This window comes from Perissodus microlepis, chromosome 20 (genome assembly GCF_051167445.1).
Source record: "Perissodus microlepis isolate ML-2025 ecotype Zambia chromosome 20, ASM5116744v1, whole genome shotgun sequence".
NCBI classification, from domain to species: Eukaryota; Metazoa; Chordata; class Actinopteri; order Cichliformes; family Cichlidae; genus Perissodus; species Perissodus microlepis.
This window is the reverse complement of record NC_140480.1, coordinates 4,471,587-4,494,645: the sequence shown is the minus strand read 5'-3', so window position 1 is coordinate 4,494,645 and position 23,059 is coordinate 4,471,587. Positions and strand designations below refer to the sequence as shown.

At 45.6% G+C, this 23,059-nt stretch overlaps 1 protein-coding gene across 7 annotated transcripts in view; it reads right to left on the bottom strand.

The window, feature by feature from the left end:
* Positions 1-217: 217 nt before the first annotated feature.
* Positions 218-23,059, bottom strand: part of rerea (arginine-glutamic acid dipeptide (RE) repeats a) — a 124,890-nt gene continuing 102,048 nt past the window's right edge. For 5 of the 7 annotated variants that reach the window (XM_084917793.1, XM_084917792.1, XM_084917794.1 and 2 more), the window contains 12 exons: positions 17,381-17,461; positions 8,383-8,545; positions 8,166-8,258; positions 7,423-7,622; positions 7,083-7,244; positions 6,875-6,988; positions 5,402-6,774; positions 4,545-4,767; positions 3,729-4,449; positions 2,774-2,944; positions 2,471-2,651; positions 218-2,363 (listed from right to left, as the gene is read on the bottom strand). In XM_084917793.1, the coding sequence (XP_084773919.1) occupies positions 2,330-2,363; positions 2,471-2,651; positions 2,774-2,944; positions 3,729-4,449; positions 4,545-4,767; positions 5,402-6,774; positions 6,875-6,988; positions 7,083-7,244; positions 7,423-7,622; positions 8,166-8,258; positions 8,383-8,545; positions 17,381-17,461 (3,516 nt within the window). In that variant the 3' untranslated portion in view covers positions 218-2,329. The remainder of the gene's footprint in view (positions 2,364-2,470; positions 2,652-2,773; positions 2,945-3,728; positions 4,450-4,544; positions 4,768-5,401; positions 6,775-6,874; positions 6,989-7,082; positions 7,245-7,422; positions 7,623-8,165; positions 8,259-8,382; positions 8,546-17,380; positions 17,462-23,059) is intronic. The other 2 variants (XM_084917795.1, XM_084917797.1) reach the window with 1 other exon arrangement.

Genomic DNA, 23,059 nt, shown 5'->3' with positions numbered 1-23,059 from the left:
ATAACACACACACACAAAAACAAAAACAAGAGGAATTAAGAGCACTTCCTGTTTACTTTCTGAGCAATAATCCAAATAGTTTACCCTTAAAACAGGATTACTGTCGCTTTCCCGCTTGGATTTAGCGCTTCGCTTCCAGAAAAATAAATAAATAAAATAAACCTACAACGTGCAGACGGAAAAAGAAGGCGTGAAGAAGAAAAAAGATGAGGCGGTCTTGTGGTGTAACGTAGTTGTTTATTTTAATTCCACAAATTTTTCAAAAAAATTACAAAATACTCAAATGGAGAGAACACAGGACTCACAATTTTTCTTATTATTTCTACTTTTTTGTTTACATTGTGTCATCCCATGGTGACTACTCATATATACAATAAGCTTCAAGATACCAGTATATATATAAATCTTAGCAGTCAGAATTTACATTCTGCTATTGCCGCTTTGAAACAAGAAGCTAAACCATTGACAACACTTAACATCAAAGGCTTCGGAGACACAAAAAAGAGGGAGTAGGAGGTGAGGGATCGTCAGGAGGAGATGATGATGATGGTGAAGAAGAGTAGGTTGTGAGGAGACATGGTGGGGCGAGGGATAAATTGGTGGGTGATGGAAAGACAAGAGTGGACAGGCTGTTGTCAGAGCTTCAGAGACGCGAGTGTGGTAAATGAAAGTGCTCCATAGGACGATATGGTCGCTTTTAAATGCAAGTACAGTTTCGTTGATTAGTTAAAATAAAATTATACAATTATAAAATCAAATAAAATCGTCCATGACGGTCAAACAGTCTTAGTGCATGGAATAATTGCAGAATTTGTGTCATGGGCTACAGAAAGAAAAACGTGGGCTCGTGTGCACTGGTAATGACGGGTCAACACTACATGTAACAGTCAGTGGCAGAAACAAACACCGCCTCTGAGGCCTCAGAAGGCCATGTGTATCCCTAAGGAACCAAGGCGTACAAAAAAAACAGGAATACACACATACAGGCACGCACAAACATCATCGACCTTACACCTTCTGGAGGTCAAGTGTTGGCAGGCCCCCCTCTAGTGTCACAGTGAACATTATTACAGCCTAGGTGGAGGATGGCTCAGTCGGATTTGAGCCCTGCAACAAACACCGATGACGGGACGGGGGAAAGAAAAGAAAAGAAAAAAAGGGGGGGGACATTTAGAAGACAAACTAGAACAGACTCACAGCCACTCATTCACACAACAAAAACAGTCCTGTCAGGCTCCTGTTACAGTGAACACTGTTAAAAAAAATTCAAAGCAATTTCCCCCCCAAATTTCTTTCATTCAACCGATGTTTCAGGTGACCACATATCCTTTAAAAAGAAATCCTAAAAGTAGAGGATTCATTTGGCTCTTAAATAGTAATTTCAATCAAAATGGATAAAATCAGCTGAGCTCGAGGACGCTCCTTCAGTGCAAACTTCTTTTTTTTTTTTAATATCTTCCCTCCATCCTCAGTGTGCACTCCACAGAAGCGTCAGCGACCACGGTGTCACTTCTTCAAGTGCTCCCCCATCGTTAAAAGTCCACACGCCGAGTTCAACCGGCCGAGCGTGGAAGGCGATGAATGGATGTGGTTGGCGTGACAGGCTGATGGTTTACATAGTGCATGTGTGGCTAAATCTAAACACAGTGATGTCAGAGGAACGTCACAACGCAACCGTAACTCTCAGAAACTGCTCGTATAATGCCATGGTGCTCCCCTCTGAAACAAGGGATAATGCTTTGAAACAATTATAACTGGAGGTTGAAACGACTTGGTTTGGAGTCCACACCTAGTAATAATAATAATTATAATAATAATTATATGTTTATATATACTATTTACAGACTCAAAAACGCCATGCTGTAGCTTTTCTTAAAATTATGAAAAACCTCCAACAATGTATTAAAATAAATGTTGAATTTAAGATAGCACTTGTTATTTTTCCATAAATGGTCTGACCGGTCTCGGCTTTTTCTTTTTTTTTTTGTTTGTTTGTTTTGTAATAAGCACAGTGTCTTGTTCTAGCACCTACAAAAACAAAAACATCAGGGAAGCTTGTCATGCAGGAGTCTTGAGGATGTTGTCACTACTGGCTATATACCAAAGAAAGTCAATGTCTTGGAAAATAATAATTAAAAGAAAAGAAAAGAAAAAAGGTCCTTGACATGAACAAAAACAAAAATCTCAGGAGAAATCTCAGACGATTCACTTGGCTTTTTCTGTTCGTCAAAACTGAAAGTGTTCAGAGGATCCTGAAGAGCCTCTTTGAAACTGCTCTGTAACAACTTCCTGTGTCCTGCACCTGTCAGTCGCCGCCTCCCTCGGCTCGTTACAGCTGCTTGTCGCTCTCCTTCTTCAGTCGACTGAAAGGACAAAAGAGCAATGTTTTAAAATGAAAAACAAAAATAAAAAAAAACATAATCAAGCATGCTCAGAAAACCCGACTACAACAATAATTAGGATAAACTACCTGTAGTAGTCCTCCTGGCCAGGCAGTGGTCCTCCGTGCATGTGATGGTGCCCGTGCAGCCACTGCTGCTCCATGGCTAGCCTCTGGAGCTCGGCCGACTGGGCGTGCATGGCCTGCAGCTGGTGGGCCGCCGACATAGTTGGTGGAATACCTGCTGGTAGGTCCCGTGGGTATGGAGTACCTGGAGGAAGACCCAACACAGAAAATGTGATCAGGCTCAGACTGATAGATGATAGAAGCTCAGACTGATAGATGTGATGCGTTATTGCTGGTAAGGAGAGTCAACACTGGCTGAGAGCCTACCAAAAACTGGGTGTCGCAGCATCTCGTGTTCGTGCGGCGGCTGGCCCAGGAGAGGGTTGGGGATGGCGCCGGGTGGGTAAGGGAAGCGTGCCAGGTGAGGTCCGGCCAGGGGATCTACTGCCAGCGGATGGGCGCCGGAACCTGGAGGACACACAAGACATTCACCACCACCTTCTGGGAGTCAGAGTCTTAGGTTCAGGGTACACTCATTACAAGATAGTGTATCACACAGCATGCTACAGGCATTAATGATACTCAGCTTAATGTAACGTTACTCCTCAAGGTTGATTTAAAGAGTGCAGGGACTACGTTACTATATTTATCCATTGTAAAAAATCTGTTGGCTCTGTCAGTAACTTAAGAAAGATATGACGTCCTGTCATCCAGTCTGTCAGTGATGTACACTACATTACAGTGACACTGATCACAAGTCCCTTTGTTCAGTCTTTAATGAGATAAGTAACAAATTAGTGCAGTACATATTATATATATAAATATATAAATATACAAATGATACAATACCATGACAGATATGCTCACTTCGATACTTAATACAATATATCATTTGTTCATTTCACTGCAACAACTTTGTCAAAACATCTCTTTCCTTTTAAACAACATCAGAATAAGTGCAGATAAATGGCAAAATTTCAAACAGCAACATGCTTCCTGAACTCAAAAAGCAGCCTGGCATCTGTTATGTTTAATCAAAATGTAGTAATTAATACTACATAACCAAAAATACAATATATATATATATATATATATTTATTTCAGAGTGATAACAGGTTAAATTGACCTGTGGAGTGACTCAGGGCTCTACTTTTGGTCTTCAAACATTTAATTAAATAAAGTATCTGTTCATTCTTAAGTTGTCATCTGTAATTAAAGCTTCTAAATTCAGTTTTTAATTTCATTGTCATGCATTTATGAATTAAGCAGGGCTTTCGTTTACCTTGGTGTAAGGGATCTTGCTGGTGGAGGTGGAGATGGGAGTGAATATGTGAGTGCTGGTGGTGGTGCGGCGTGACATTGAACATCTGCAGACGAGCGATGGGGTCATTGGCCACTGTTGCCATCCTCTCTGCATGGAGTCTCTCTGCTGCCAGCCTCTCTGGGTAGCTCATTTCTGGGCGCAGCTGGGGCCCCGCAAGGGCTAGCCGCTCACGCTCTAATGGGTTCAGGCTGGGATGAAAGGATGCGAAAGGGTGAGGGCCGGCCATGGGGGGCAACGTGATGGCCCCGTGGCGAGCAAAGTGTTCCATGGGGTTTGTGGAAGGGTGGAGTGTGTCCATCTCTGGAGGCTTGACCTCAAAACCAGGTTTCATCCTTTCCCTCAGCTCCCTCTCGCGAATCTCCCTCTCGCGCATCTCCCGCTCTCGAAGTTCCCGCTCCCGCATGGCTGGGTCAGCGTTATATAAGCTGGGCATGTGATAAGCTAGCAGCGGGTCTGCGGGGTTGAGTGACACAAAGAACGGGTGGTTTCGATTGGTGGGGGACATGACGTGGGGCCGGGCATACTCGCTGAGGGTGCGTAGGGCGGGTGTGTCGGGGCCAATGTAGGGAGGCACAGCTGCAATAGTAGTGGGGGGACCGTCGAAGGGTGGACGCATGTGGGCGGGGCCGGCCATCTGAGGTTCGCTCATCCTGCCTTCGTGAGATGAACTGGAGGCTTTCTGTGAGGAGAGGAACATCATGCTTAGTTTTTATTTTATTTTTTTAACAAAACCAGTTTGAAACATAAAAGTAAAAGAACGATTACACCACTCACCGCGGCTCTCTCAGCTTCCTTTTCTCGTTCCCGCTCTCTTTCTCGCTCCTTTTCCCTTTCCCTCTCTCTCTCTTTTTCCTCCCTGGCTTTCTGTTCTGCTTCCCGTTTGGCTTTCTCCAGAGCTTCCTCTCTCTTCTTGGCCAGTTTAGATGAAGCCAGGGGTGTGAAGTAGAAATCGGTCCGAGCACACGAGTTGTACCCCCGGTCCAAGTGCTTGTAGAAACTGTAGAAACACAGACACAAAAATAAAAACGCTAAAATAATGTCTTACGTTCATAAACTGACATTTGTTTGGAGAAAAAAAAAAAACAGATAAAAGAAGGTTCGATCATCATATCCATGTTAAATTTTGTGTACTGAATGGCAGGATAAATGATGAAAACACAGCTGGTATTAGCTTGCATTAGTCCATGTTTTAAAAGCAAACAAACTCCCTCAGCATTCACTTTTCCTGCCACGCTGAGCCTATAATAAACTCCTCATTGCTATTCATTGGCAGTCTGAGAGTCACTTAAGCGGGAGGCAGCAACACGTACTCATATTCGGATGCTTCATATACTTCCGTCTCACTGTAATTAATCTCCCTGTTTTCCATCTCTGATAATTCCGAACCATCAGCTACTCAGAGCTCGAGGCTAATTGTGGCCTTGGATGCCTGTTTTGCAGAGGACATTTGATTTGTTGCCTACATTAAACACTTAAAACCTGAGGGCGACTCTTTGTTGGAGAGCTAATCAGTATCCCCTGATAAGAGAACAGGCAGACTACTGATAAACAGCCACCTGTGCAGGTGTATGTTTTTCTCTTTTACAGATGTTTGATGTTCTGTTGTTTGCTCAGGCTGTTGGCAGACGTACCGTGCTGATTGGCTGGCATGGCTGGGCGTATTGACGACTGTAGGCTCCGGGGAGGGGCTTCTCTGCGGGGGTGGTGGGCTCTCTGGCTCTTCCGACTCGTCCAAAGGCTCCTCTTTGATGTGCATGGGTGGGACTGCTGTGCCCGGGCCAGCACAGGTGACAGAGGCAGGAAGTGGCATGGAGATGGAAGAGGATGGAGCCGAAGACGAAGGAGGCTGCAAGCCAGGCATAGAGTTTGATGATGATGGGGGAGGGGCGGTTGGAGGTAGAACTGTACTGAAAGGATGAGATGAGAAAGGTTGCTGAGGTGGCCCGCTGGGATGTGAGGCTGCTGCGGAGGGTGGCAGAGGAGGAGCTGGAGGAGGTTGGTGGCTGGCTGAAGGTGGGAGGCTCTGTGACTGGGTGAGAACTGGAGGCTGGGCTGGGGGAGGCTGAAGCTGCTGGCCTTGAGGCATGAGCTGGAGGGGAGGCGGATGTGCTGATGGAGGATGATGGTTGGATAAAGAGCTGAGAGGCTTGAGGGCAGGAGGCGGAGGCAGGTTTGAAGGCATCTGAGGGAATGGAGGTGCCGATACGTGGGGCGGGTGTTTGTGAGACTGTGGGTTGGGTATCTGAGGGATGGGTGTAGTTGGCGGGGGCTTGATGTGAGGCATAGATATTGGTGCGGGGGGCAAGGGCTGCTCTCTGGGAGGCTGGGCGCCACTCTGAGAAGATGACTGGGACTGAGAAGGAGGCGTGTGAGCCCTCTGTTGTGATTGGCCAGAGACCGGCGGGGGTGGGACCTGAGACGGACCCACAGGGAATCCCTGAGGGGTGATGGAGTGAGGGTGAGCCATGTGTGAGGGGCCCGGCTGCAACGGGTGAGGCATGGGAGGCATGGGTCCGTGATGCGGGCTGGGTAATGACTGAGGTGGAACTGGGGGGCCAGGAGGCGGAGCCTGAGTCATTGGTGAGTGTGGAGAGGGAAGCCTTTGAGGGTGCAGGGATGCTCCTGACTGGATTAGAGACATTGGGCTTGCCTGGGGCAGAGGCTGGGGAGGTAGAGAGCTGGAGGCTGCAGCAGGGGAAACCTGCGGAGGCAGTGAGGGGGCTGAGGTTGTGGGTGGAGGGGGCGCCGAAGAGGCGGCTGAGGTGCCCGGTTGACACTGGATGACTGGAGGGTGCTGGCTCTGCAGGAGCTGCTGCTGTTGGGCAGAGGAGTCCGAGTCGCTCTCATTGTCACGGGGGCTCGGGATGCTCGGCGAAGAGCTCCGGTTGTCCTGATCAATGTCTTTAGGATCACTACTGAGCTCCTCGTTGATGCTCCGCCCATCAGAGCTCTCTCCCTCTCCTTCTCCCTCGCATTCTGAAGGTGAGTCTGGCCGACTCAGCTCCTGTGGGGACAGAGGAGAAGAAAGGAAGCGCATCAGCACACCAACTATACAACCTCCCCTTAACACACAGAGATAACACAAGCAATGATTGCAGACTCACTTGTGTCTTGGACTTTTTGGCGTTGGCCCTCTCGGGCTCCTCTGTGTCTGAAGCTCCTTTCTCCCGTTGCCGTTTGGCACTCTTCATAGGTGAAGGAGCTTCCTCTTTAATCTTCTGTGGAGCAAAAGCAGCAGAGACACAGAAAGTATAGATTACAGAGGCGCATGCAATGAAAAACGAGGTGTCGACGACTCTCTGCTGTACTTACTTTGCTTGGCTTCTTCATGGAGTCCGTCTTGCTGTCAGTGCTGTCAGTGCTGGCTGCGCTGGGTGAAGTACGTCCGCTAGAGCGCAAATCCTCGTTGGTGGGTGAGGCTCGGCCATCAGGACTGGCTGTCTGCTTCTTACGACCACTACGTAGCGTCGACATCTGTAGTTTGAACGAAGGAAAATTTAGCCCAATTTATAAAACTTTCAAACTTTGAATAAAATAAACATTTGGTTTGAGATTATGAGCTTATTTCTTTGTAATCTGGGTCTGGATTGCTCCAGGGATAAATCTCAGGGTATGGTTCCTAAAAGTGAAAATAGAAGGATAGCTGGCGCACCGAGCCTCGGTTCCGTCGGGTCCTCATGCTATGCTTCCCGCTGAGTCCATCCTCTTCCTCTTTGACAGGTTTGAACATAAATGGCGGAGGGTCCACGGGCTTCTCGATGGGGGGCAGCTCACCGTACTTCTTGAAGTGAATGCGGCAGTCGGTGCACAGCAAGATGTTCTCGCGGCCCCCGTGGTGCCAGTCCTTGGAGGCTGAGGAAAGCCATTTACAGTTGTGAAATAACACCGTCACACAAGCAGAGAGGCACAAACATCACACAGAAATCATCTGACAACCTGCAGTAATACTGAGGAATACAGGCACCACCTTAAAATAATTTCTCCTTTCAATATTTAACAGAATAAAAATGTTTGTACTACAGGCGCTAAATCAATGTCTAATCTGTCCCCTGTTTTATACCCCATTTAAACTCCCAGTAATCTACTAATAAGAGCTTGATGGGTTAACACTATAAAGCCAAGTTATTAGCCACCCTTGCTTGGATGGCAGAAACGTCAGCGTGTTCAGATGGGAGCCAGCTGTGTGCAAAGAGGGGGAAGGATAATGAGGTGGAGAGAGTGAACGAGCTGTGGGTTCATGTCTGATTTGATCAAATTAGTCCTGACATACTCTGATGCCCATCTGTCACACAGTGCTGTGTTGGGTGGGCTCACACTGATCCCAAGACAGGACGGGAATAGCCAAGCAAGTCCGTATGACGGGTGTGCACACGAAAAAGAGATGTGGCATCTTACTGGTCGTGAAGCAGTGGCGGCAGGCGTAGCCTTTTAGCTCCTGTTCGCTGTCTTCACTGTCAAAGTCATCTTCACTGGCTGAGCTGAGGTCCACTAGAGAGAAGAAGGAAGGAGAAAGATACGTCACACACATCTCTTTACCAACCAACGTTGGTATATGTCAGGCCAGGCCGTCCCCTCTCCTCCCAGCTGCCACCATGAGGTCCAAGCTACGTACAGAACTCGCTCGACGGCGGGCGTGAAGGAGTGTTGACGGGAGTTGAGGCGGTCCGTGTCTTGATGCGGCGGAAGACGGGCTGACGACGGTGTCGGCGATGGGCTCGACAACTGGCCGCCTCGGGAGTCTTCTTCCAGTAGTAGTAGAAGGTAATCAGCTCTCCCTGAAAGAAGACGATAAACAGGCACCGTTAAAACAGGCAGTAACATCTTAGGAACGCAAACGAGCGTCTGTGATAAGGGGGAGGATTCACTTTTGATTGCAAAGAGGTGAAATATCTGCAGTTAGGTGGAATGAAATCTGCGGAGGATACACATTAGCAGTGGGTGCTGCGTTTCACAGTGAAAGGCCATGGAGCGGGTCAGTCCATGCCAGGATTTGTAGCTGGCTGGGCATGTTTGTGCTGCGGCCCTGTCTGTCCCAGGATTAGGCCAGGAGACTCACTGAATGCAGGGATATTAGGATCAGTGCAATGGTGGCTGCCTGGGTGGCAGGAGGTTGAATGGGAACAAAAGAACATGTCAGGCAGAGCTTTGGCGCTACAAATAGGGAGTGAAATGGCTCCTCGCCCCTTCACTGGAAGAGTCAATTGAACTTTAATCAAACATTCGGAGGGGTGCGCTTGCCAGCGAGCGGGGCGGATAAATCCAGTGTACAAAAGGCCGTCAGGAAATCAATACCCAACTGAAACATTAACACATGCAATCATGGATCAGAAAGCACTTTGCTGAGGCAGCCTGTGCATATTAACTGCAGCTTTCCTGCCACACTCGTGAAACACAAGCCCTAAAAATTGGCAACAGGAGTCGGTGGCAATTATGTAGTTTCCTGTAAAGCTTCGCCTTTTCTGCCTCGCTGTGAACTCTCACTTGTTAGTCATCTTCCACTGACTCTATAACAAATTTACAAAAGGTGCAGTGTGTGTTCGCAGGGTGAGCAGTAAGTCACCTGTAATCTCAAAAGCCCCGAGGGCACCCAGCCACTGTCTGAGGTCTTTTAAACCGCTGTTCAACAAAGCTCCCAGGGTTTAATGGCTATTGATTGTTTTCCTTCTCTGCTTCAGCCGAGAAACTTGACATTAATTAGTCAGTCCATTGCTCTCTGAAATGCATTAACAGCTTTTCAGCAACAGCCTGATATCGTCTATCAAAATGTAGCGAAACATGAAAAAGGAGGAAGTGATTTGACGAAATGGCTAAGAAAAGCCCCCCCCCCCACTTTAACAAAAACAGAAAATAAAGCCAGTAAACTGTAGCACACGTACACATACAATGTAACTCTTAGGGGAAATTCATATCTACCAGAGCCTGCAGGACTCCACCTTATCAGGCAAAGCAGTGCTGGAAACATTTACTGAGGGTGTCTGAGCTCAATGAAACCTCCTCACATTTCAGGGTAAATTAAGGCACTACACCAGGAAAACCACTGCTCCAGCGGAAAACAGTCTCAAACCCCACGAGCTGGTGGAGGCTTCGGCAGGAGTTTATCTGGATCGGTGGATGGATTCGACATGCAGTGGGGGCTTTAAGATAAAAAAGCACATGGATACTGATTATATTATCACCTAAAAGCTACATTATGCTGCTGCCGTTTCAGTCGGCGACAGAACTTTGTGGCCTTTCTTGTGCGCCTCCCACTTCAACCTGCCGGCCAGTTGGGAAGGGGAAGGGTGCAGGTGCTAACTGAAAGAAGGCGGGCATCCTGATGTGAAATCTAATTGAAATGTGCAGATCAAAAGTGTCGAGTGGTGCCGAGCGCTGGCTTTGCTCTGTGCTTAATGACTGTTCTCAGCAGTGCCTCTCTGCCTCCTCGCTGCGGGTTGACAAGTACACGGCCTCAGCAACAGCTTGGCAGACACAAGGAAAGGTCACCCTGCCTCTCCATCACTTACGCTGTGTCAAGTACCATTACATTAGGCAGGGGCTAATGAAAACATTAACTTGGGCTTTTGAATGGGAATTAACAGGTGTGGTGATGAGCTGGTGCAATCAGATGAAAATAAAAAAGAGGAAAACAAGAAGCACAGCTCAGCAAATTCAGTACAAATATGATGCAGTGGAAATGTCTGCAAGTATAATAATATCTGTAATATACACAGATTTTAAATTTGAATGCAGCAAGTTTAGCATGGTTAACTAAAACTAGTTTGCAGGTAACTAAAATTAATAAAAAAAAAATAGATGTTTGTGAACCTAATTCAAACTAAAATAAAAATAAAGAGAAAATATCCTTAATTTTAGTGTTCAGTATATATTTTTTTTGCCAAAACCTGCCTTATGAGGCTTTGATATACATGTCCATTAAGACTCAACTGCTTTCAAAATCTCCTGTTTTTTTAAATTATATCTGTGGTGACTTTCCTAAATCTCGCTTCAAACTGAAATGAGCAAACCTGCACTGAAAACTAACTGAAACAAGACTGAATCCAAAGCAAAAAAATCACAACAAAATAAAATAATAATAAAAGCTTGTTCAAAATCATAAAACTGTAATAACTCTGGAGTGCAGTCGCACTGATAAAGGAAGGACTGTGAGCACAGTGAACGTGTTGTGCAGAGAAACAGCCCGATGTGAACATGCTGCACGTGAGAGAAGCTTTGTGCAATACATTTGTGTCACAGTGAGACTGACAGATTTGGGTCCTCTGAAGTTGTGCAAGCCCCGTCTCTCACACCGACTGAAGACTTTTCTGCATCAGAGCCACTTTATCATGCTGCCACATGCCCGCAGCAACAATTTAACTCCAGTTACCTCGCAGTTTATTCTCCCCGTTTGGCCGTTGTGGAAGCAGGTTTGTGTTTTACCTACTGATGCCATGTCTTTTTCCCCTCCCTTCATAAAATTAACACGTCCATAAAAGAAACAACTAAACAAACCTGCATCTAAAACCGCTGAAAGACAAATTTACATAGTCCCAAGGCTTCTGCAGCATAATTTTCTCCCTAGTCCACTAAATCGCTGCAGAGCGGCACAGAGTGTGCTGCTGCTGCTTTGCAGAACATGAGATAGTGACAACATAAGCTCAGTATTATTAGGCCTTTTAGGCTGCTTCCATCTGCAGGAGCTTTCTGGCCGGTGGATTATCCAGCAAGGGAAGGGCTTACCCTCATATCAGGGCGCTCAGGCCTTCCGTTCCAGTTACTGCCACTTAAAATGGTCATCTACATAAAGATGTGCAGTTATTTAAAAAAATATGTTCATAGTGATTGTTGTGCTATCGCTTTAAATTAAATACTTGCAGTTCGAGTTCATAAAGCATGCATATAGAGATGTGTGACTTTTGTATTTTAACCTTACTGTAATGTTATTCTCACAAACAGCTGCTAACAGAGGTTAGCAGGTGACGAAATTAGGAAAATGCCTCCTGAGGCCAGATTTTGACTGAAAAGGGTTAACCACTTTAGGCTACAGTGTAATTGTGGGTGGGAGCGCTGGTTGAGGGTGAGCTCGGTGGTCGTATGTACACGGGTAGAGCTGAGGGCGAGGGCTAAACTCGTGTATTTACACCCTCATCTCCTCTCAGGCCCAGGCCTGAACAGATGGTTTCTGTTTTTCCTGGCAGATTTGTGACAGAGCCACAAAAGGCCTCTGCTTTGACATGAAGCCAAACGGTTAAGGCCGTTATTGGCAAGAGCAGGGGAAGGAGGAGAGAACAGGGGAGAGCCGAGGAGGGGGAGGGCTGAGTGCCGAGAAGAGTCGAGAGGGAGGAATATATATAAAAAAAAAAAAAGAAAGCCAGCAGCGGAGAACAATGGACAATCAACACTGAATCCCAACCACAAACCAGTCCTGAAAATCTCACAGCAAATAAAAATCTCTGCTAAAAATTTAAGGCGGTCGGGGAGCAGAGAGGGCTGGGAGCGTGTGATTTCTAGGTTCTGGTGGCTGACAGTGAGTTGTGTAAACAACCATTAGTGCAGCATGAACCTGCGCTACTCCTGCTTCCTCCACAGCCTGCAGTCAGAGCAGGGAGGACTGCTTCCTGCTTCATTTCAGTAAGGTGAAAGGGGAAGTATTTCTGAGCTAAATCAAGCCAGGGCTTAATTATATATGAGCTCGACCTGTGGACTCCCAACTCTTCCGTCGCCCATGTCAGACTGCACAGTGAATCGTCTGGAGCGTGCGCAACTTCGCCATCATCCTCACCATGAATGTAACTGGAGGGCGTAACTTTATGAACGTGTATGTGCTTCAGAAGGCCAGGAGTGGGTTTGTGCGTCCCATTTAATATGTTTCAGTGAAAGTTTATTTTAGGAATTATCAGGATTTTCATTAAAGTTGCTGAAATGGTAAAGATGACAGAAATGTGTGCTTCCAAACTTTTTATATTATATGCAGCCAGTGACACCAGAGTCTAGTTCTGGATTTACAAATTTCCAATAATAAATAAAACATCGTTATGTCAGGTGGAATAAAAACTATTAGTGCTTAGAGTTACCAAACTACACTTTCCCTCCTTACGTCATTTATTTGTGTTTGTGTTGTGTGAAACTAAATTACAAGGCCAAATATTTAAGCTACTAGGCACATGTACAGTATGTGATGAATTCAAAAACACACCTACACCATAGCGATGCCTGAAAAACGAAGAAAGACTGAATAGTGAAAAGAGCTTGGCTGGTGGAGCGGGGTGCATGTTAAAGGCAGCTAAATAGACAGCCGTTCCCTGCTGCGCAGCGCCTTTCTGCCGGAGAATGACTGAATAAGCTCTGCTTTCACAGGTCAGGGATGCACATGCTGAAGAATCAGCACTCGTGTTTTTCCTGCTGTAAGCGATTTGGCCAGTGAAAGCAGATTGGATGGCAACAGTGCCTTTTTTGCTGGAGGGTCGATCCTGCGTGTTCTGCTGATAAGCTAGTCTCCCCTCCCCTAAAAAAAAAAAAAAAAACTCACAACATGAAGCCTACCAAAGAACTCAATTACACAGGGAGCTCTGGCTCTCTGGGCTCCGTCTATTAGGCTGAAAAAAGATTTTGCCTACACTCAGCTGCGCTAAATTGCCTGTGGTCTGTTAAAAGAACATCAATACGTGCTGGTTGAGCTTCCATCAGCCGGCAGCGATTTCACTGCCTAAACAAGTTATATCATTTACCAAACACGGAAGCTGTTCTGTCACACCGCCGACAGCTGCTGCCAACTGGACCAGGCTCCTGTAGTTTGCTGCTGGTTTAATTAGTGTTTCAACCTAAGTATTTATAATCACACTCATCCCCGAGGTTCTGGCTGCTGAGCTGAGGACATGGCAATGAATTCAATGCGACGTTTGTACAGATTGTACCGGGGCAAACATCTGCTGCGTGAGGTTGTGTTGGGAACACCGTTCTCCTGTTGGGCGTCCCATAAATGACAGGGCCTTCGGGGACCGAGTGCTCCCTTTTTTCTCCGAGAGAAAAAGATGCTGTAAGGAGCGCTCGGCACATCGCCTCCTTTAAAAATCAGACATATAGCTCAGATTAGCGCACACGCTAGAATGATAACAAACTGCAGGAAGCTGATAAATTAAAGCTCCAATAAACTCACCAGTTGGTGTTGGATGCTAACTGTTTGCTGACTGAGAGCGCTTGTTCAATGCGTGACGTTAACAAGAAGAAAACGCACACTGTGGCTTCACCTGTGTTAGCTTTTCTAATGCGCTGCCAAAGCACCTTTCTGTCTTTTTCCCGCTCTGTGCCAAAAACAAAGCAGGAACCAGCAGCATAAAAACGTCTCACCAAATCAGTTTTAGCGTTTTATCTCCCCCCCACCTTTCCTGCCCTCTACGTCTACACGGCTTACAGCTGACATTCTGGGCTGTAACATTACTAAAACTACACCACCATCTAATATATATGACCGAACTACAATTACGGAGTCGTCTTGGTGATAATGCTAGGCCTTTATGAAGTTAAATATTTAAACATGGAGCAAAGAGAAACCAATAGGGAAGCTGGTAGGGAAAGAAACCTATCACACACACTCAGATGCTTTTGTCCTATGCCTGTAAATTGTTTTACACTGCTTCACTGACTTTATTAGATTAAGGCTGCTCTGAGTTGTATTGTGAAACACTTTCTTGATCTATAAATATAGAGTATGATACACTTATGTGTGCATGAAGTAAGTAAATTACCAGTGTTTTCATGCAATTTAAAATCTCTCACAGGACGCAAAGAGACAAGCTGTACTGAATATAATTTCAGGCATGAGTTGCTTTTACTTCAGTGTTTTTTACGCTGTCATGCATATTTTACTTTGCTGAGTAACACTGGTGTCTGCACACTGAAAACAGTCTCTGTCTTTAAAGTAGTAAAAGCCCAGGTATTGCAATACGTTCTCATTTGCAATCTGCTGCTGCTCGTGCTGTACCCTTTTCCACCAGTGACGTCGTCTGGGCTCGGTCCTGCAGGGAAATGGGCCAAAACTCTCTAATTTGATCTAATTTTCAGCTGTCAATTTCTCTGTCAAGTTGCACGGCAAACTAAGCAGTCGCCGATTTAAATCAGTTTGGCAAACACCGTCTGTTGATGTTCTTTATGAAAACGCTCCCAGTGAAAATATCAGGCGCGTAGTTATCTGTGATCTACCATTTCAGCATATTCGGTTGTTTAAACACTGAAGGCGGCAGATCGTGTTCCATGACGTCCTCTCGTGAGTGAAGGAAATGGTGGCCAGTTGCAGACGGTCAGGCGACACACCCACCCACTTCCCCCTGTGGGCCTTTATGTGACTTTATATAAGGCATTCCTGAGTGCTAGTCGGGCCTGGTGTGTTTACACAGCGCTGGGTGCTTACCCTTGGCACTGGCTGTTCGAGCCGTGCTGATGCTTCAGGGGCAGCGCGGCTAATAGGAGCTAGCGGGAGGAGCAGTGAGGGCCGGGCGCGCGGTACCGGACCTCTGGGCTTTGTGCTGTGCGCTCCGCTCAGGACTCATACATCTTCTTTCATGCAACTGGAATAGTGTGTGTGTGTGTGAGAGAGACAGAGAGAGACTGGAGATAATGGGAAAAATCTCTGTTATTTCCCACACCTAAAATATCTAGAGATATTGTTGTTCTCATGTTCTGGGGATCTGGGATTTGGGAATGAGGAGGGAGAAAATAAATGGGCACTTTCCTCCGGGTATTAGCTGGCACTTGCTCCGATCAGCCAAGCAGCACAAAAACAAGCTCAGTCATAAGCAAAGACTTGGTTTTTTTTCTCCTTGTGTGAAAACACAGACTTTACTGGCTCTTTTGAGCCAATGCCCATTTTACTCCTTTTTCATAGGTCGCTACTACCCTCTCCGTGCTCTCCCAGTCATCTTTTCATATTTAAAGGCCAGTTTATTTTCCATTTGCAGGGGGAAAAATTAATCTTTCTCTGCTCTGTGGTGGTGGCAGGCCCATATCCTGGAGGAGGTCTATTACCTCTCCTGCCAAGTAGACTCCCCCCTCCAGGTTGAAGTGCATTAATACCTCCTTTATAGCCAATCAACTGGACTAGTCATATATTTCAAAACCAGTAAAAATAATTGAAGAATCCCTCTGCGAGGAAACAGTATTCATACACTTTAATCTCTTATTCAAGAGGCTCAAATTGGTTTTGAGGAATAAAGAATGAAAAAAAGTAGCACAAAAGGAGACGACACTAAAGAGTTGGGGTGTAAAAATATTACAGGATATGTTGCGGGTTTTAGAAAAGGAGGGCTGACGTACCCTCACCTCGGAGCAGGCGAGGAAATGAAGCAGATGAAAAGTATGACAAACACCTTTGATTTTCCTTTGATGTCTGTGTCAGCACTATATCGGCACACTTCCAGCAGGAGCAGCCTCACAGAAACAGCAAAGTCTGCACTGTTTCATGAATCAAAATGTATATCTAAGAATTATTTAACAGCCGAGTCTAAAGGCTTTGAAGCAACATGAACCTGTTCGCTCTGCAGCCAATTACAGGCAAAATAAAAATGCAGGTCGAGCCCTTTAAGAGGTTTTATATCTAAAGAAGTAAAAGCACAAAAACAGTGTGGCTTCTGTGTTTTGTTTCCAACGCAAAGTTCACACTGAACGAGGTGAGCTGCTGTTAATCATTGCCAGGCCTGAGTCTGACCTGTTTGTACTGTGGCACGGGTCACACGGACGTTCAATAACGATTACAACACACCCGCACGAAGAGCAGGGAGCCGCTGACAGGAGGAAATTCCCTCTGCTTATGTACATAAATAACACATTTACAAAGTGCGAGAGGTACAAAACAACTTTGGCAGTCAGTGACAAAGCTTTTGTTTAAAGGAGGCATACGATACAACCAACAGGAAGCTACCTTAACCGCAGGCACAATAATCTCCAGTTGCAAAAGTTTGGAGTGTACAAACATTTTCCTCTCCAATCAGCTAAGAAGGAGACAATTCTCTGAATTTATAAGATTAAAAAAAAATACTGGCTTAGGTTTGATTAAATGACAGTAATCAAAGTTATGGCCTTTGATTCTCTCTACCAGGCCAGACACAAATGTAACTTTGTTGATGTTCAAACAGTCACGTTTATTGCTTTGTAATCCTAGTGGAAGACATCGCATTGCCCTTTAGTTTGCTCTGAAAATGGCTGAAAGACCAAAAGAAAGAAAGGAAAAATCCCAAGTGCTAATAATAAAGCACTGTAGCACAAACATGAGATAAAGCAGGCTGCTCCACAGAGCTGACATATGCTGTAAACAGTGGTTCAAATCACATCTGCACTACTTGTTTACTACTTGCTAACAGAGGGTGCTAATTAATGTTGAGTGTGTAACTTGCCTGGGAAGTACATTTAAGCTCAGGTTTACACTCAGGTGCAAACAAGTATTTTTAATATTAATATTATTATTTTCCACTGAGCCTGATGTGATAATACTACGCTACAGTTGTTGGCAAGCAGCGCTTCTTAACAATAAGGCCTCATAGCATTAAACTAAAACTTGCTTTCTGTAACTTACAAGGAAACTGCAAATGCTTCAGTTTCTCTGTTTTTGTATCAGTGGCACAGAGAGAAATAAACGAGCTTACCGTCTCTTTGTTGGGCAGCAGCTCTTTCCGGATCCTGAAGAAGTTTTTGCCGAACTGTCTCAACCCTTTAATGAAGCGCTTCTGCAATTTTTTTGCACAGAGGAAGAGAGAGAGAACGAGAGAAAGAGGGGGGGGGGAGAGGGAAAGAAAAAAAAAAGAGCAGTGAGTATATGTTAAGTCAGCTAAAGTACCACAGAATAAAGTTTTCTGCTTAACACCACGACAAAGAACATTGTTTTCATTTCGCTAGTCTGCGGTCGTCTGAGGTTTGTTGTGTTTTTTATAAACCTCTACAGCCGTTTAAACTCCGGAGCAAACACAGCCATGTCAGGGCAAAACCAGAGAGGAAATGACAGGCAAGGCAGGGAGAGACGCTGAGATTAAGCTCGTCGTTTCACGAGCGCAGAACGTACAGTTAGACAAACACGATCTAATGTGAAAACAAACACAACAGCAGACATGCCAAACGTGTTGTTAATCTCCCAAGTGAAAGTTCAAAGTCAAAAGCTAAACTTGAAGATGCCTCTCTGTGCGTAGCACTCCGTTTCTAATTCTGTCGTTATATTTTGGCAATCTAACAAACCCCAGAAAAATTTAAATGTCCAAAAAAATGAATTATTTCCAAGTAAGGTGAAATACACGATGACAGAGAAGGCTACTTTGTGACACTGGATTTAATCTGACATTAAAAATAAACTGAACGTCAACGAGAGCCCTTACCTCAATGTGAGCACAAAAAAACAAAAAAACAAAAAACAATGTCGGAAAGCCCCCAAAAATCAGAGCAACCTACATATATTTCTTCTCCTTTAAGAGCCACAGACTGCGAGCCATAAAAAGCGACGGCTGAAAAACATTCATAACCAGCGAAGCAGACAACCAACAGATTTACTTTCTTGCTCCAGAGGCGAGCCCCGTTCCACAGTGATCTCAGCCAACCGTTTCCACCAAGTAACTCCAGCAAAAAAAAAAAAGAAAAGCAGAGAAAAGTCCTCGGGGAGCACAGCACAAATCTCTACGTCCACCCACAGGTGAAGGGAAAATTAAAGGGGGGTAAATCCACAATGTCTCCGACAGGACGTCGTTCTTCTTATGTTTTTTTTTTTAACAAGAAAGAAATAGCTTGTCACTCTCTGCTCTTCCACTACAAAGGGGAAGGCTTTACATGTGATCTTTCTGCAAGAGAGCCTCTGGTTTGCAGCAGGATGGAAAACCCGAAGTGGAGTCCTGTGCTTCATGTTAGTGTTAGGCACAGCTTTCATTTCAGCCTCTAGCACTGAATGGGCAAGCTTTACTTGTCTACCCACCCCTCACACACACACACACACACACATACAAGCACACACACACACACAGAAAAACCTAAGCCAATGCTTGCGACTGAAACTACACAGGTTTCTATTTCCTTGTGAGGAAACTATAGCATGGAGTGAGCCTGCACAGAGGCAAAACTAGCTGCCCGCCTGAGAGGGGAGCCAGGCTGACACAATTTGTGTGGAGAAAGGTCTTGGACACGGTGGAAAGGACACAAGTGGGAGGGAAAACCAGATATGGAGCCTCTCCTGTGTTGTCCGGAGTTCATTTTCCATGCCATGTACAGTATGTTATGCAACCACAGATTGTTTACATACCTCATTTTGGTGGGGGAACAAAAGCCAAATTTACAGAAGTAACGCAGCCAGCTGCGAAGCACAACTGTCTTTCAGGGAAAATTACAGGCGAGAGAAAGCTTTGTGATTACTATACTTACGTCCTTAACACAAGCAAACTTGATATTCTCAAATTTTCCAGCTCTGCTTTGTTATTGTGCAGACAAAAACATAAAGAAAGAAGGCACAGGTCGAAATTAAACCAGACTAAACAAGCAAACACAAGAGGGCCTGATCAGCGCTCAGCTGACAGCTTAACAAAACGGCCTGTCCTGTAAGTGTCACGAGACAGCAGCTAATTTGCATTCATCAGCTTGAAGGTGTAGCGGCTGATTAGCCAGTAGATGGAGCCGTCTGTAACACAAGCACCACATGCAACGGGAAAAAAAATAATCTCCGACCACTCAAGGGGGTTAAGGGGGAGATTACTATTTACACTGTCACTCAAAAGCAGTCTAGAGAGCAACAGAGCACCGGTGGAAGGCCTATTTCAGGGTTTGTTTGATAGGCGCTGACAAAACCGAGTAAATAACCAGCTGAAGTATTAGCTTCACAAATGTTTGCGGGGAAAAAACAAGAGGAAAACTACCCGAGGATTCACAAATATTTAATAAACCTGAACCTGAGGTAGACCAGATGATAAGGTGGATGAGGGGTGAGGTGGTGCTGAGGATAAATTTCCATGTCTCAGCTTTACCTGAGCCTGCAGAGCTTCTACGTCAAAAATCAATTAGACCTGCCCGTGCAGCCTGCATCTGTCCTAATTATGTCACCTTAATTATGTTTTCCCCCCCAACTGTACTATTTACTCAGTGCGCCCGTTCATCTCCACAGAAGAGCTGCATGCGTGCTCTCCCTCCCTCTCGTTTTCTTTCTCTCGCTGGCTCCCTCCTCCCTTCTCTACATGTCGGCTCCAGTTTAAGGCTCCATTTCAGCTGCCTGGGCTCACTGCTCTCCAGCCCAGCTAATAAATCATCTGCCAATCTGCTCCCCGAATCGCTCTGCCCCTGCTCCGATTGCTCCAGCCCTTGGTTGCTAGGCAACACAGCGGCAGAGGAGGGGCTCGGAGAGGCAGAGCAAGCTGAGCAAGGGGGGGGGGGGGGAGAGAGAGGGGGTGAGTGAGCAAGAAGGGGAGAGGGGGGCAACTGGGTGGTGGAAGCGCTACCAAATAGCCATCCGCTGTGCAGAAACAACAGGCGTCTCTCTCTGAGCGTGTTCCAGAGCGCTGGCGCTTTTTACCCGCCCCGAGTTTCCGCCCCGAGTCCAACAGTGCACTATTGTAAGCCCAGAGAGGAGACGTAAAATAAGAAAAAAAGGAGAAGAAAAGAAAGGCGAAAAGGCATTAAATAGCCCATTGTTGCGTGCAGGCACTTCCTGCTTGAGAGATGATTGTTCGAAGCAGTAAAACTGGTTAAGATAAATGCAAACATGGGCGCAAAGATAATATCACAAAGACAGGCTCAGACTCAGACACACACACACACACAAAGGACATAATTCCCGCTAAATGTCATTCCATAAAAACACTGACGCAAGACCAGCACAGCAGCAAACAAAGCTACTTCCACTCAATATGGAGTCATTATACTTGACTTGTTGTTAAAAGCTGACCTTTCCGAGCCTGCTGCGAATAAACCCAGAGGGCTGAGGGCAATCAGTCAGCTAGCCAAAAACAAAAAGCAAAGAAAAACACACACACACACACACACACACACACACACACACGTGCCTGTTATGAAACATCAGCCCGTTACATTGGGCCTGGTGAGCAGAAAGGAAATCACAACAGTCTTGAATAAGGGGAACCGCACTGACAGACAAGAGACTACCCACATCCTCTTTGTACAGACACCTCACAGAAAGCACAATCTATGTAGATGTGCTAAAATTTGCACTGTTGTCCCACAATTACAACCGTAAAGTATATTTTATAAGCCTTAACTTTTCTGTAAAAGACCTAAAAGTCACCCCGCCCTCAATTTATTTCTTTTTTTTAAAACAACAAATGTGAAAGTATCCTGATCCTCTGCAAAGCAAAGCAACATCCACTGCTTTCTTTTGCTTGCAGTGACACAAAAGGTGGCAGGAAATTCCAGCACACACCCATCCTGCCTGCTACTTAGTTATCAAACAACAACCCTCTCCTAAATAAAAGAAACACACTGCTGGCACAATAAAGGGCATAAATTTTGCTGTTGACATTAAACATGGCCTGCGGCACAGGAAACAGGGAGGTATGTTGCATTTTATCTGTCTGCTGGGTGTCAGCTCGGCTCTGCAGGTTTGTATTCTACCACTGGGGGGCCGCTACTCTGCTCTTCTCCCTCGTTCCCCCCCTCCCCACCTCGTTGCTGTCGGAGGCCCTGCTCCAGTCATCCATCAGCCCAAGAAACAGCCGGAGATAAGCCGCAACAGAGTACAGCTGGCTGAGGAATAGACCTCCCGCCCTGCAGCAGTCATAGATCAGCCTCGCTATCTGTGACGTGGCGACACACACAGCACGGCTGCTGCTTCTGATTGTTTATAGGGCACCTCCTGTTGGCCGGCGCATTATTAGCACCGCTTATTTACTAGAAGGAATGACAGCAGCCTCGGGTGAAGCCACATTTCGTTATGATGACCTTCAGCAAAGTCTGAAGGGCCAGAAGGTGCAGAGGAATCAATTTACTGATAAAACAACTGGATTTCCTTTGAATTCTACTGACACACAGTGGATCTAAATGAATAACTTTAACTAAAATCAGCTCAATGTTACCTCTTTCGATCAAATAAAATGATAATAATCAGAACATATTTTATTTTTACAATTAATTATTATTACTAAATTAGTAACAACTAATTGAAGCTGCAGGAAGTCTCCAGTAAAGCCTGAAACTTCAAAGCTCAGTCCAAAAAATGTATTTGTGTCATTTAAATAGAGGAAGCGCTCAGTGTTGTGACATTATCACTATTTTGCATTAAGGCTGGCATGAAATCATCATTTGACAAGCTTTTGATTATTTTTTGTGCAACTGAGTCTAAGTTTGAAAATTTATTTAGCAAAGTATTCTTTTATATCCGACTGTGTGTGACAGTTTAACTTGCCATTTTCTACCTTTTCTGGTGGTTAAATCAACCACACGCGCCCCCCAACCACCCACTGAGAAACAGCTACAACGAGCTCAGACCGCATAGTAGATGTTTCTGATAAATTATTTACAGTTTCATATTTTATTTTATAAACACGCGAGATTTTTCTTGGGCGTAATCTGCAGTCATCGCCTTAGTCACACGTCAAAGGGTTTTGGTTGGCGCTGGCGTCAAGGTGATGGATTTCCAGTGTCTGACAGTTGCACTAATAATGTCACGGTGAAGGATTGTTCGGGGATTGACTGTCACAAATCTTTCTGGAGTGAAATAATTTTCTGTTCCTGCGAGAGGACAATAAAAATCAAACGACACTCTGCTTTGAGATGTTGTCACTTCGTCCAGAGCTGTAATGAAACGCCAAACATGACTGTGGCAGCGGTCCTGTCGTTTGAATGTGTGTGTGTGCGTGTGGGGGGGGGAGATTATTCGCATTTCACTCAAAGTTTAGAAGGTTGAGACGAGGTCCAGGAGTATATGCTGCTGCAGCTGTAATCACACGGAGGACAGGAGATGTGAGTCAAAGAGGGAGGAAGGGAAGGTGGCAAGTGACCCCGCAGACAGGCTGATTCTGTCATTTCAGCGGTCCCTGCTGTCACTTTTATTCACATCTCTAAGAGAATGGCTGGGGTGAGAAAAGAACAGGCAGGGATAATGAAGCCAGTCCTGGAGGCGATGAGATACAAGAGGGAGGAGGTGGAGGAGGCAGAAGAGCGACGGGGGTGATGATGAATAAATGAAGAGCAGCAGGGCTGGTTTCTGCGAGTACGTCAAGGTTGGAGCTGCATTTACACCTGTCCCTCAAGGCTGCAGGGCTGAAAAGGCACAAGTGGTGATCAGATCAGTGGAAGCCGTGTCCTTGGCCAAGAGTCAAGATGCTGCTTCCCCCCCGGGCGGCAAGTCA